The following is a 14996-nucleotide window of genomic DNA, read 5'->3' as shown; positions in this document are numbered from 1 at the left end:
AGTTTATTCACAGTTGTTTGGACTCTTTCAGTATGGTAATGCATGTATGCTCACACAATAAGTCCAGCAACATTACAGAGCTTTCATTGCTTCAATTGAAAACCTTCTACCTTTCAATGCAGGCAAAAATGGTTATTCACAACAGCAGTGTAATGTCGTTCCAATTCATAAAAAAAAGCACAAATGTTATCTAGATACATTTATTAAAACATAATAAAAGATCAGAAAAGGATAAAGACTTTTAATATCACATACAAAGTACCATGACCCATCTAAATGAAATACTACACTCATTGTCCATTTTATTACACTGCATTTTGTAGGCTCATTCTATTAACTCAAATTGAAATAATATTCAAAAATATCCATTCATATGCTATTCAGAGTACGGTCATGGCTGGATGAAAGAAAATATTTGTAATATTTGTATTTTGAAAATCTAAATAAAAATGTTAAATGTATGCTTTTAATTTCAAGTGTAATTAAGAGTAAATATGTTAAGATTCAATGGAAAATAATAGTAATATAAAAGTATAGTAATGAAGGTGTTTTTCTGCATGACATTTACTGCATTCACGGATTTATTGTAAATTAAAATACTTATTTCTTTCATTTTGGATTGGGTACATAAATAAACAAGGTGACTGTAGACAATAGGTTCAAGTCAAGTCAAGTCAAGTCAAGTCACTTTTATTGTCACATCACCACAGCACATGTGCCTTGGTGAGTGAAATTCTTAGGAGCAAACTCCAGAAATTGCAGAACAGTTATACCGATAAAGATATAGATAATGAGTTGACATGTGAAAATGTGCAATTTGCTCATACATATAGTCAGTTCGATGTGTGGGTACAATATGTACAATTAACAACATAATGAAATCAGCAGGTGAAATGTGCAGTATGCTCATACATATAGTCAGTACAATGTGTGCACAATATGTACAATTAACAAACAGATAACAAAATAAACAAGTAAACGTGCAATATGCTCATACATTTAGTCAGTACACAGTGTACTATTGGGCATCCTTACAGTAGCACTACACATTATGTGCAATATGTACTTATATATGTATATGTGTAAATATATTATATATAAAATACTATAAAGTGCAACAGATTGTACAGGTACAGAAGTGACATGGATGTGCATTGGATGGTATCTAGTGGTAACAGATGGATTATGGTATTAAATGCAATGTGTATGTATAGTCCAGTGTGTATAATGCAGTGTGTATGTATAGTCATAGACATATTTGGGCAGATTTTTATTTTGCAAATGTCCAAATTTACAAGAATCCTTTTTAAACTTTTAGGAACACAAAACACTATTTAAACTATAAATATTATGATTTTGACCAATTTCTTATAGCAATCATTACAGTAACAAGGTTTAGAAAAACATTATCATTTATTATTTTCCAAAATTTAAAACTTTTCCAATAAAAATTCTAAAATTCATATGAACATGCATGTTCAAGGAAACTGTACGTTGGCATATTCATTTATTTCAACATATAATTTAACAAATAAAGATCAACATTATATAAACCCAGTACACTAAGTAAAAATCTCTTTCTAAGCAGCAGGTCTATGTAATGTTCAAAATGTCTCAGTCTACTGCATTTCCCTACTTCTTAGAATGCTTCATACAAACAGCATTTAATGAAAAACAATGCATATAATGCATATTTATCCATAATCCACACATCCATTCAATCATAATTTAATCATTTATATCCTTTCACTTTTCCTCTTTACACTTGTATTTTAAGACTGACCCAATTAATTTGGATCATGGTGTCCCAATTTGGAACATCTTGAATTACTTGAATTACTGTGAAGAATCACCAAAACACATTCCTTTTGTGCGCATTATCTGTCCAAAGAAATTCCTGAAATTGCGCACTTGCGGTTTCCTTTCAAAACTGCAGTTCCCTAAGAACTTCCGTAAATGTAGTAGAAGAGCAGCAGCACTTGTATTAGTAGTATTATGGAAATAAATATAGGCTGTATACAGATTTCTATAGGAACCTCCTCTTCATGGATCCCACGTAATAAACTTGGATTTCGTCCTGGACATTTTACTTATTTTTTATGCTTCTGTTTTTCTGAACGTCTGAAAAAGGTCGGTGTCAGTGTCGTTTGCGAAATTTAACCCCTTCATTCCCCAGTGTATGCAGTTTCCAGAACCGGCAACAAGGGGCGCTCATCTTGATTAATGACCTACTTTCAATTACATTAAAATTTTGTTGAAAACAATGAGAATAATAATTTAATAGTTTAAAAAATATATGACATCGCCTATCATTTCAGAAGCAGTTATTAGTTGAAAGTGATTTATATTTTCTAGTAAAATTTTACTATTATACTGAGACTTATTAAAAGTACTCTTTAAGAGTTATGTATGAGATCTTTACCTTGCTAAGACTTTTCGTTTGAAACTGTTCTGTTTTCTGTTTGAAAGCCTTTCTGTCTGATATGGAATTTATGGTAGGGTTAAAAGATTTAGGTTTTTCCCAAACTGAAGTACTGTATATTTCATTTTTTTAGTATAAACAGTACATAATGTGTGTGTATTTATTTTTATTAAAGTTAATCATCCGTATTTCATTCGCACAGTTTTTGCAGGTTGTTTACCCCCTGTATCTTACCTCAAGATAAAATGCACGGCAAAATATGTGCAAAACGAATTATGTCCTTGTTTTCAGTACAAGCCTAGCTGTGCTTCTGCTTCTCTGCTTCTAAGGAAACAAATATATCCACAACTATTCTACTGTATCTTTAAATCCTACATACATGTCAGACTTTAAGGGTTTGTAAATACGACACTTAATAAATGTGTATTTAAAAACACTTTAATTTCTTGCTTTACGCAATTTGTGGCAAGATGTGTTTATATTCAAAGTTTTTATGTTCAGGGTGTGTGTGTGTGTGTGTGTGTGTGTGTGTGTGTGTGTGTGTGTGTGTGTGTTAGAGAGAGAGAGAGAGAGAGAGAGAGAGAGAGAGAGAGAGAGAGAGAGAGAGGTATGCTATGCAGGGCTTTCCAACCCCCACCGCATGTTTTAGCATCCGCATCGGAGAATCAGTGGGTAACACACACACACACACACACACACACACACACACACACACACACACACACACACACACACACACACACACACAAGTCAGTACGTTTCTGATAACAAAGGAAATCGTGCTTTACCCGTAAATGGGTAAGGAATAACCATGCAATACATTTTACTTAAGTCAGTAAACTTAACACTGTGTGATGAACAACACCGCCTCGTTATTTGTCTCTTCTTAATTTAGGAAGTGTCTTTGGGATGAATGGTAAGGGCCACTTGATTTTACCTAATCGTTAATTCTACAGACGGACATTCCCAATGTTCAGAATAAACTGGTTTAAACCGATAAATCTGAGATTTTCTATATGTATGTATATACACGTGTGTGTGTATATATATATATAAGTTGAACACATAGATATAATTATATCGACTATTTTCACTTAATAAATAAATATTACTGGTTAGAATAGAATGTGTGATATACCAAGAGTAATAATAATTGTTAAGCCTTTTAAAAAGTGGGATTATATATAAGGACATATAAAATAATTAGTCGATCACGTTTCATGTGTGTTAATTGTTTGTTAGTTTGGTGTTGTTGTGTTGCTGATTGCTTAGTTGCGTTCTGTAACTGTTATCTGTTTCCATTTAGCAGCCTGCATTAATTAGTGTGTTATCTTTAACCCAGTGTAAGTGTTGTATCCTACACATAGGATTTAGTAATAGCTGAAGATTTAATCCAATAACGGGGAGAATAGATATTCATCAATACAATAGAATGCAGGGTTTTTTAACTAAGCAAGTTTCCAGTAAAGCAGGTTTATAAAACAATAATAAAATGTATTTATATATTTAAAAAATAATAATAATTAAAAAGCTAAATTATGTTCCTTACTTTTCTTTGCTCTTTAAACGGTAAATAATCCTACAAGATATTTTAATAGTACTAACAAACACCTAGGATTTGTAATGAAATCGTGTTCGTTCCGAGAAAACCACACCGCATGCAGTGAAAACACAGAAAAATAAATGTTTTCTTCAGTGAGGATTCTACGGGCATGTGTGCACTCAACGACGATTGGCTGCCGTGTCTCGCAAGGCCCCGCCCCTAAACCTGAATTCGAAGAGAATCCAGCGTCTGTAATTGGCGCAGAGGGGCATGTGACTGAATGTGGGAGTGGCTAATGAAAAAAGGAGCAAAGGGGGGAGTGCACTAGATGCAAAAGAGAAAAACGTCTGTGTGTTGTAGGGCGCGCTAGATCATGCACGCTACATTATGGTTTGTGTAAAGCATTGGGTTACATTTATGACGAGGACCAAATATTTCCACAGAAGGACTTACACTCTCCGAAGTTTGGAGCAAGGGAGCCAAAGGAAACATGGCCGAAGGTATCCTATGGTTGTAGCGACGTAGCCTGAGCTGCTGCTCTCACTGTGTTGTGGCTAGTTCACTACTGTGGGTCCTTTTTAAACAAGCATCATGTGTTTATTCCCTGGGCATATAAATATACAGACTGTGTTTGTGTACAACAGTTTAGATCGGCATTTAAGACGAGAAGTACACCTGTTTGTTTATGTATACGACAGTATGTTGGTTCATACTCCATATACACATCAGGCTTAAGGATCCTAAACAGTACTGAAATTACATACACTGAAATTAATCGCAAAATAAGTCTGACAGAATGACCAAGGAAGCACCTTGTAACCCTGTAATCTCAGGACATAATGATGTAAAAGGCTTCCTGATGCTGTAGCTCAGGCTAACCTTGTGTTGTTTACCCTGTCAGGAGGAGTGGGGACTGGTGCAGGGAGCCATCGTCCCGAGGCGCAGGAAGGCACTGGCTCCTCTCACATGTACGGCACAGGCCACTGTAAGTGGTTTAATGTACGAATGGGCTTTGGATTCATATCAATGACAAATCGCGGAGGAACACCTATTGATCCTCCAATGGACGTATTTGTTCACCAAGTAAGTCCAGCATCCAACGAGATAAAACACGAACTTGAAGGAGTAGCTATTGCTTGTGGTTCTGTGCCCAAGGCCTAGTTAAGTTTAACTTCTCAACAGGAAGGCCTTCATTCAGAGAAAGACACATTTACACTTATTTTGCTCCATGATTATTAGTTTTGCCAGCAAAAGATTATTACAGGGTCACAGGATCTGGCTCATGTTAGCGTAGGCCTCATTGTTTACACTTCAGATTAATGTTGATTTTTTTTGTGCTTGCAAGCCCATTCAGCACATCTTAAATCACCACAGTTTTTCAAACTAGAAAACGCCATGCATTCTGACAACCTTAAGCTGGACCTTGAACTGAAAAGGGCATTTAATAAGATCTATGCCTCCTGGGTTTCCATTCAACTTTTACTTCATTCACATTTTGTAGTTCTTACCATAGGTGATATGAGCTGTTTTCAAGATCATTTACAAATAGTCTCAAGACTCTTTAACCTTTTACAATAGTTTAAAGACAATAAAACATCTTTCACCTGATTGTTTATAATTTTTAAAAGAATACTCATTAAATACAGACTTTTAATGATTACTTTCTGTTTATTACTGAAGCACTATTCAAAATGTATCAATTGTTGTTTTCCCTTAATTGTTTGAAAACCATCCCATAAGTATCCCATGTCCTTATTACCTTCACACACATCTGATCATAATTACAGCCTTTACTTATCCAGCCAGGGTATGAAATTCTAATTTATAGCTCAAATAACCCCAGACAGCTGTTTTAAAAAAAGGAAAAGAAAAGAAAAGACAAAACAAATGATCTATCTTAGAGAGGAAATTGCTACTGAATGGTGAGTGGCATTACCATTTTGATAGTGAGTCTTTTGTCTTTCATTTATGCTTTACAATATATATGTTTGGTATTCTCTCATGTTCAGTTTTTCATGTTGGGGTAAGCTGTAAATATTAAAGATTATCCGGTAGTACTGAGGTGATTTTATGTTTAATTTGTTACTTGAACAGCCTTCATGTTAAACATTCAAACATAAAATCACCTCAGTACTACCGGATAATCTTTAATATTTACAGCTTATGTTAAACATTCAAACAATTCTATAATTTAAATTAATTGCTGTATAGATTACACTATAGTAGCATAATAAAACTATGAAGATGGTTATACTAGTATATTTATTCTTAAACTATTTTTTTTTTTTTAGAAAATATATTTATTTTTTAAATATTGTACTTTATTAACATAAAAATATTAGCTCATGCTATATAAGCATAAATCTGTAAGGTTATTGCTATAGTAGTATAGGATAGGATACTGTAGTAGCCTGTATAGATGTATTATGTTAGTGTGGTGTAATCTGTAAAGAATGGATTCCCAGCATAATAAATCTGATAATTGTATGATTTACTCCTGTAAGAAATTTGTAAAGGCTAAACTATGGGATTATCATAAATATTAGAAAGGTCTAATTATTGACATTGGCTCATTTTCAATATCTGGACAATCAAGTGTTTTAATGAAAAATATATTTCTTTGTTTATTTTAGTTCTGTGGCGATGACTAAGCATTAGGTTATTGTCTAGTATTTGTCTGCTGATTGTCTTTGCTAATGTCTCATTTTGCATCCCGATGGATTACTCAATCATTGTGCTGATTTTACACAATGGGACTGATCGGTTAAAAGAGAATTTAATTTTTCTCTTTTGAGTTTTCATTTTTGCAGTGAAATTTTTGGCAAATTTTTTACTCCACCTGTACTTGAAATGGTAAAAGTCATGTTATTTAATTGTAGAAACAGTTGTTCTCTAATGCCTCTACCCAGAAAAACAATGTCTAGGCACTGCTGAAACATGTCTTCTTATTGTGCTCAGCTTTAGTATGAGTGTGGGGGAAGGGTTTCTTTAAATCCGCTTTTTCTGAGGTGAAACTATGAGGGGTTAAACAAGTTTGGAAAAAAACACGAGATTTTCAGCTTCAGGATTGCTTGCTTCTTAGGTGAAGCTTGCAAGTTCAGTAAGGGGTTTAGCTAGGTGATGGTGCACACTTCTAATATGTGTGTTCTACAGAGAAGGTTAGATTTTGTTAGTGTGTTGAGAAGACTGTGTGGGCCCCTGGTAAGATTAACCAACAGCCCATTTTATCATTTGGCATGTAGGCCCCAACCTTCTCAGCTAATACCAGGCTTTGTTTCTCTTACTCGTGGGCTTTTCTTCTCTCTGTTCCTTTGGATGGAAAAAAGGTAGCTTCTGTTCACGTGACTTCCTCTTGTGAGGCGTCCATACATGCTTGATCTCTGTTGGGAGGAGCAGAAATGCCTCTGAGTGAGTGGCCTCTCATGGTTGCCAGAAACAGTTTGTAATCTCTTGTTGTCATTATTTTACTCTCTTCCAGAAACAGTGATGTAGATTGAAAGGTACAGTTAGTTTGCAAAAAGACAATAATCAGGATATTGTTGCATTTGTTCTATAAGACATATTTCTATGTATGTAGGTATTTTGCACTTGGACCAGCTTTTTTAATGTAGCATCTACAATTGTATTTTTGCTTCTAAAGGTTTATAGCCGTCACCTCTTTTAAACTTTCTTCTTCTTTGCTTAATCATCATGTGACTGAAACTGCCAGTATGTTTGTAAGCGTGTATTTATAGATTGTGGTCTATTATGATTCTCTATATATCGTGCAGAATTTCAGCTCTGTTTATAATAATTGTTTTTCTGTGCACTGTTAATTTTTCTTTTAATTAACACATAATAGCATACAAATAATAAACAATATAATACAAATATTGTTCTTTAGATTCTCACTAAATGATGACTTCCAAAAAATATGATTTAAATGTTTCTTTATTAATATTGCTTAAGATTATAAAATAAAGAAGCATTTCTTGAAGAAAGATAGTAGTTATTAGTTTATAATGGGTAATAATTATACATTAATTAATACCTTAAATAATTAATGATATTATTCATTATATTCATTATTTTTTAACTAAAGAAAAATTACACATCGTGTTTTCATTAATTTGATAATTGTATTCAAGTAAATAATGAACTATTATTTCAATAATAAAATATTGCATGTTTAATTATGATTATTCTTTTAAACATAATGAATGAATTAATTAATAAAAATTCATATTTAATTTTCTACTCAACCTACTATAAATATAAACTGTAAATATTTGGTATTAACCAGAATAGTATTTGTTTTTTAATGTATTTAAAAGTAATACTTTTATTTTTTAATGTAGTTAAATATGAAGATTATTTTACAAATATATTATTTGGTAACATTATTCAGTAAGTGTATTAAAGATTAATTTATTTAATTATTTCTGCCAGCCACTGATTACATTATTTTATTCTGCCCCAGTTAAAACAGATAGAAGCACTAAATTTGCCATTTCTGTAGTTAAAGATTCTTTACTGTAAATGAATGCAAATTTGACAGTGAGGAAAAAAACGATTCAAAGTGAAATCTGTGTTTTTATTTTTCTATACGTTGTTAAAATGCAGACATATCTACATAGCAGTAGCATTGTATTAAGATGAAATCATATCAGTTGCATTAAGTAATATAAGATTAAGTAATATAAATGATTTAAATCCAGCTGTTACAATTTCATCACACACTTGAGTCACATGTAAAACATATATATATATATTTTTTTATATTATAGTCATTAATACGTTTTTTCTTGTAATTTTAGGTGATGACCAATAAATTGTCATTATTATTACATTTACAAGGTTGTGAAATATTCATTATGGTCGACCAGACAAGTTTCTTATTATTTGTTTAGTGTATGAATTGTTACCATGAATGTCTTTCCATATGCTGCTGGAACCCTACTATTTGTGTACGTTTGCAAGTTTGAATTTTAGTATTGTTTTTTCTTTATTTACAATCGTCGACCAGCCATATATTATTACAGTTACAAAAAATTTTTTTTCAGGTGGTGCTAAATATTCTGGATGTTGTAATAAATAAAAAATATAAGAAAATAAAACGATGAGAGTGAATATCTTAATGAAGAACAAGAAGTTTATTCCAGCTTAGCGGTGAAAAAATACATGGAGTACTTTGGGTTTGTCGGAGTCAGTAAGAACCCAGGACAAATCATGCTCAAGCATTTTATACTGTTTTCTCTTTTTGTAGTTTAAATGAGGTTCTGTTTTGATCTAGCCGGATGTCTTTAAATGTTAATCATGGTCACGTAGACTCTTGTTAGTGGGGATCCTTGATGTCCTGCTGCCACTCCCAAACTAACGATTTAATGGACTTTATTCATTTAGCATTCTAACTGCATTACCTTATGTATGGCTTTTTAGGAATGATCTCTTTTCCATGTGTATCTTGGAGTGCAATCTGGGGACGTTTATCTGTAATTTCTTACATGTCTAACTACATGTTTTGATGTACTTTTCTACTGTCTCAGAGTAAGCTGCACATGGAGGGGTTTAGGAGTCTGAAGGAAGGTGAGGAGGTAGAGTTCTCATTCAAGAAGTCCTCCAAGGGACTGGAGTGTGTGACAGTGACTGGGCCTGGAGGAGTGCACTGTATAGGCAGCGAGAAAAGACCCAAAGGGAAAAACGTGCAGCAAAAACGAAAGCCAAAGGGAGACCGGTGAGTAAATAGCAGTTCTTGATCGCTTCCCACAAAGTATGATCTTCTTCCCCAAGCCACAGTAAAGGGAATTGCAGTATGTAAGGACTAGTTTGTATGGATCGGCTAATGAGGACTAACCTGTACAAGTTAACATATTTAATAAGAGGTATAACCAAGCTTTAATATTCGTTCTGCTGGATGAAGGTCTTGTCATTACTGTGTTGTATTTCGAGGGATGATAGCAGCGTTAGTCTGTTCAATTTCATTTTTCAGGAGAGAGGCTGTTCTTTGCTCAGTCTAGGCTTGTTGCCATGGTTTTAACACATTTGTGTCCAGGAGCTTTTTTTTCCTGCTAAATTGCTGCTATTTCTGCTTGGGTTTGGGTAAAGCCTTGTAGCATCACTTTGGTTCTTAGAAGTGTGGTAGAGAAAAAAAAACAGTATGACATTGTACTAAGAACATAACACACAACTAATGTTTTGATTGTGTGTATTGTAGAAAAGTGATCAATGACCCCTAATTCTGGATTAAGATGACCCTGATATCATTAATTTCTTTAGAAGTCATGGGTGTTTAATGCCTTTCTGTCTTCATGCTTATGAAGAGTTTTCTTTGCTCGTAATAATTCTAAACTCTCAATTAATCCATAATTCCTGACTGTGCTGTGTCACATGGTGTTATTCATTAAAAGAATTTCTAACACAAGGTGCCATATTCTGTGAGGTAAATCCTTGTTGTTCTACTATGGCAGTTTGTTGATTTAAGAGATGGGAATATTATAATTTATTACTTTAAAAATGTATCTAAGCCTACCTCTAATTGCCAAGAACATGCCATCCACTGTTGACAAGGCTGTGTACATATATAATTTGTGTACGTTTAAGATGTGTTCTGTTGTACACATACATTTGGAAATGATTGAAATATGAATGTCCTCTTGTATGATTGTAATATGAATGTAGACCTCTAGAGATTTATATACTATTTATTATTATTTCTCAGTGGATTCTAAAATCGATCATATCTGAGGTGATAATCTTTGTCCAGTTTTTACTTGTACAGACAAATACCCTTAAAGGGAACTGTGAAAATAAGAGGACATGGACACTAGCATGGCGAAAATCGTCATGCTTTAAACATTAAACATTTTGTGAAAGGGGAGCAATTCACCATGCAGGACCCCCTACAAGCTGAATGTCAGACCATGAAGTTTGTTTTGAGTAAAAAGAAAAAAAAAGTGAATCCATTAAGGAGATAAGCTTTTAAAAATAAAGTAACAAGAAAGTCATACTTGGCATGAATACAGTAGCAAAGCTTGAATCGTAGAGGTTTAAGAAATTGATGACACAATCCTGGAGAATGACAGGCTGAAATGTGTGTCATGCAGAAAGACAAATTGTCTAATGGGGTAAAATATCTAATAAATATCCCAAATCTAGTCCTTTATAAATGTTAATTTGTTCATCAGCATGTAATGGACTGCTGGAGCATCCATGGTTGATTCCCATGGTTGCAAAGAGCTTACTGAAGATGAACAAAGGATTATTTTGTGTGTGTGTTTGTGTATCTCTCTCTCACACACTCTCTCTCTCATTTTATATAGTCTTATGTACGATTGTTGATTCAGATTATTTCTTCCAACAGCTGTTACAACTGTGGTGATCTGGACCATCATGCCAAAGAGTGTGGCCTCCCTCCACAACCCAAAAAGTGCCACTACTGCCAGAGTGCCTCCCACATGGTGGCACATTGTCCCCACAAATCGCCCTCAGCCTCTCAGGGAAGATGTAGCTTAGAGCCGTGCAGCTCGAGCTCTGTCCAGATCCCAAGCCCTCAAAGAGCCTTGTACACATCTCAGGAAAGCTCCACCCTTAGCAAAACCTCTAGCTCTCCCACACTGAAAGCTGCCTCATCACAAAGAAAAAAGAGGAAAAAATGAGTTGCTTTATCATCGCACCAGTCTTTCAGGCTGCCTAGTTTTATCCAGCACTTCATTGTGAGAATTATACTGGATTCACCCTACCTCAGACCAGCGAGTTAAGGCCAGGTTAACATCTCTGGATCTCTTTAACCTAAAGAGAGGGAATGCATGCTGCTTTTTTTTTTCTTCTTCTTCTTCTTTTGGATTCATGATCAACTGCACTGTGAACGAGTGCAAATGGTTTCCCAGTGCTTTTAAGAGACTGAGACCTTATGCACAATATATACATCTAGCAAGAATGCATTTTGCTAATTTTATTGCTTTGCTGTTTATTCTTGACCATGTTCTCCAACTTGAATGCAGTATAAAACATTTAAAACAGATGCAGGGATTCTTGACTTCAGTAGGCACGTTATACAATCTTGAGCCAAAGAAAATAAGAGATTGGTGTTCTCTTATAGGTTTTTAAACGTTTAAACATACTTCCTGTATTAGTATGCTTAATTCCCCTTTCCATTACTCTAAAGCCACAACACACTATATCGCCACCCTATTTGTTCATTTGAAAGTGTCTGCAATCGTGGGATGTCTACAGAGAGAAATTTTCTTTTTATTGTCTACATGTTTTAAAATCAGGTTCCAAATTTAACTATGAGTATTGATCTCTTTTGTCTGAGATCAGATTAGATCCTTGAATACTACTGTCTCTTAATACTGTTAATGTAAACATTATATTTTGGGTGAGGAAAACGTCTTGCAGAGACCATTTAAAACTGAAAAAAGTGTAATTATTTGAAGTGCAGGATTTTAAGCACACATGCACCATAATATCTGAAAACAGATTTCTTGTTAAGTGTGTTAATGTAGGAGTCAGACATGAAGGATATGATGTAAAAGCAGTAGCTAGTTCTACATTAGGCAATCATGGCAGTATTAACTGAATCATGTAGTGGATGAACAGACATGAAGAAGCACAATGGATTTTATCTGGTATTTATAATTAATTTTTTCTTCTTCCTTTTTTATATAAAGAGGTAAGTTTTCTACCATCAAGTTCATGCTTATTTTTACTTGCTTATAATGGAGGTTTTGGGAAGTTGGTACAGCTAAGTAACATTTCTGTTAAACTTATTCTGAATCTTTCATAAAGAAGTGGTTAACAAATACGTTTCCAACTAATCATGCACAGAAATATAAAACATTTGGGTAAAGTGAGCAGAATTCCATATTTTAAATGTTTATTGAAGGAATTTAATAACTACCTTTAGACTTCCATTATAAGTGAAAGTGAAGTAAATGATTCGCAGTTGTTTTGTGTTCTTTTAATTGAACCTCCTAATATGATTAACTCTTAAGATATGGGCCATATCAGTGAATATATATTCTTAGTAATAAAAATCTTTCCTTTTTTAATCATTTAAGTAGCTGCTTTTTAAAATTGGCTAAAAGTAATATAAAAAAAAATAATCATTAAAAAAATTTAAGTAATGGGCTTAAAAAAAAAATAGATTCCAATTTCTAGACATACTGTATGCATTCTCATAAGCAGATATTGCAGGATTAGTCTTCAGTTCGTGTGTTGTTCAAAAACGACTTGTCAGCTTGATGTATTTTCTTAGAAATAGGGAAATGGGTAGAGTTTTGCCTGAATTGAACATCTAGTCAATCTAAGGTGAAGTAAGTTAATGGTGCATATATGTTTACCAATTATTTATACAATCTTGCATGTAGTTCTTTTCAAACTAACAGAAGGTGGAGTTTTAGTAATAAATGATCAATCTTTATTCTATTTTATTTTAACAACTCAGCAGTTAGATTTGTTATCTGTGGCACAACCAACATAAGCCAACCTGAATCCCTGACTGTTCCACAGAACTGAACAATGAGCTGCTCAGTGAAAAGCCTCCTCTCAGGGACTTGTTTAACAATTATGTAACTTATGTCAATAATTTATAGCTAGTTTATTTATAAACAGGCTTCTTATATGTGTTTAACTGTTAAAAAAAGTAATCTGTATGAAATATAGAGGTTGTAAAAATTAAATGGAAATGCTCATGATACTTTTGCAATTTTTGCTTCTAACGTTATTACTGAAGTTTAAAAATGTACTTAATGTAATAATGACTTGCTGGACTTTACTGTACTGACATATCTGTAGTAATGGATACTTGTATCATGTTCAGGTAATAATGTTTCAAATTCTGCATAAACAGGCTAGTATTGTACCTGCTGTTTTGAGAAGTTTAGTGCCTCCTTGTGGTTATATAGGGCATTTTCTCTGTAGTGTTCGTGATTTTTATTTTTTTTTTGTTTTCTTCCTCCCTCAGTTTACAGTAACTCCTACCTCAGTCGTTTTGTTCATGAAGGTCATTGCCTTTGACAATTTTTTTTAGAAAATTTAGAGCAACATAAGTGACTTTAAATGCAATTTATTGTAAAATGCTTCTGTTGTTTATACGTACAATATCGTGTGCATAATTGACCTTTTATTAGGAGTTTGTCACACTGCTAAAACAAGACAAATGTACTGCTTGTCTTTTTGATCTGAGATGTTTCACAGCTGTGCGAGCTAAAATCTTTTCTAATCTCCTTCTAATCAGCAGAATGTTTTGGAGTTTTAGATCTAGAGGTTTTCTTCTTTAATAAACTTACCTACTGACGTGACCATTGTTCTGTATAAACATGAGCAAATGATTGTTTTTTATGCTTTTTGTTAAAATTATTAAATGAAGCCGAGATTTTGATTAAAAATGGTTGTGCCTGTTAATATTCATGTGCTTTTTTTTTCCAAACCAAAGAATTTAACTGTCTGTTTGGTTTGTTAGCTGTGATGAAAAACTATTTTCTTTTCATTATGTGACTGAATGCAAAAGCAAAGAAAAGTTCTCAGGAATATTTGTCTTCTTAGAGTGTCAGATTTTTAATATAATAAAGTGACATGATTTTGTTTGTGATATTTTATGTGTGGACCCTACCAAGCTTTAGAAACATTACACAGTATCTCCAGGATTTTTCAGTTTTGCATTTGGAGAAATATACAGACTATCAAGCATTTTATTTATTTATTTACTTTTTTAATTTTTAAAAATGACTCCAGAAATTCTGCATATTTGAGCCAAGACACACCTTGTGATGTCATTTGCGATGTGCATTGAACATGTGTACAACTATCATATAAAATAATTACAAATGTGTCTCACTGGTAGTAATTTAAACGACAAAGGTTGCCACGTCTTCTGCACGTTTTGGTTGCAACAATCATATAAAATGCAGAAACTGATTGCACCATCATTTGGCAGGATTAAGTGTGATGTGGGATAAAGGTCATACCTTTTAACTATAATAAATTGCCCAAGGCATTTTTCAAGAGACGTAATCTTTACCTGTATCTAATTTCACATAATTGCATTTCTTA

The 14996-nt window shown here is 33.4% G+C and overlaps 1 protein-coding gene across 2 annotated transcripts; it reads left to right on the top strand.

Annotated features, from left to right (window-relative positions):
- The first annotated feature begins 3222 nt into the window (after positions 1 to 3222).
- Positions 3223 to 14775, top strand: LOC113644225 (protein lin-28 homolog A). Of its 2 annotated transcripts, none has more exons than XM_047811872.1 (4): positions 3223 to 3338; positions 4867 to 5048; positions 9491 to 9678; positions 11305 to 14775. In XM_047811872.1, exons 1-4 carry the CDS (start codon positions 3332 to 3334, stop codon positions 11597 to 11599), a joined length of 672 nt encoding a protein of 223 aa, XP_047667828.1. In that variant the 5' UTR covers positions 3223 to 3331; the 3' UTR covers positions 11600 to 14775. The 2 variants fall into 2 exon arrangements, with proteins under 2 accessions (XP_047667828.1, XP_027004680.1); XM_027148879.2 differs by lacking the exon at positions 3223 to 3338 and adding an exon at positions 4245 to 4465.
- Positions 14776 to 14996: the final 221 nt, after the last annotated feature.

The sequence above is a fragment of the Tachysurus fulvidraco genome, chromosome 3 (genome assembly GCF_022655615.1).
Source record: "Tachysurus fulvidraco isolate hzauxx_2018 chromosome 3, HZAU_PFXX_2.0, whole genome shotgun sequence".
Classification (NCBI taxonomy): domain Eukaryota; kingdom Metazoa; phylum Chordata; class Actinopteri; order Siluriformes; family Bagridae; genus Tachysurus; species Tachysurus fulvidraco.
This window is presented reverse-complemented; position numbering and strand designations above follow the sequence as displayed.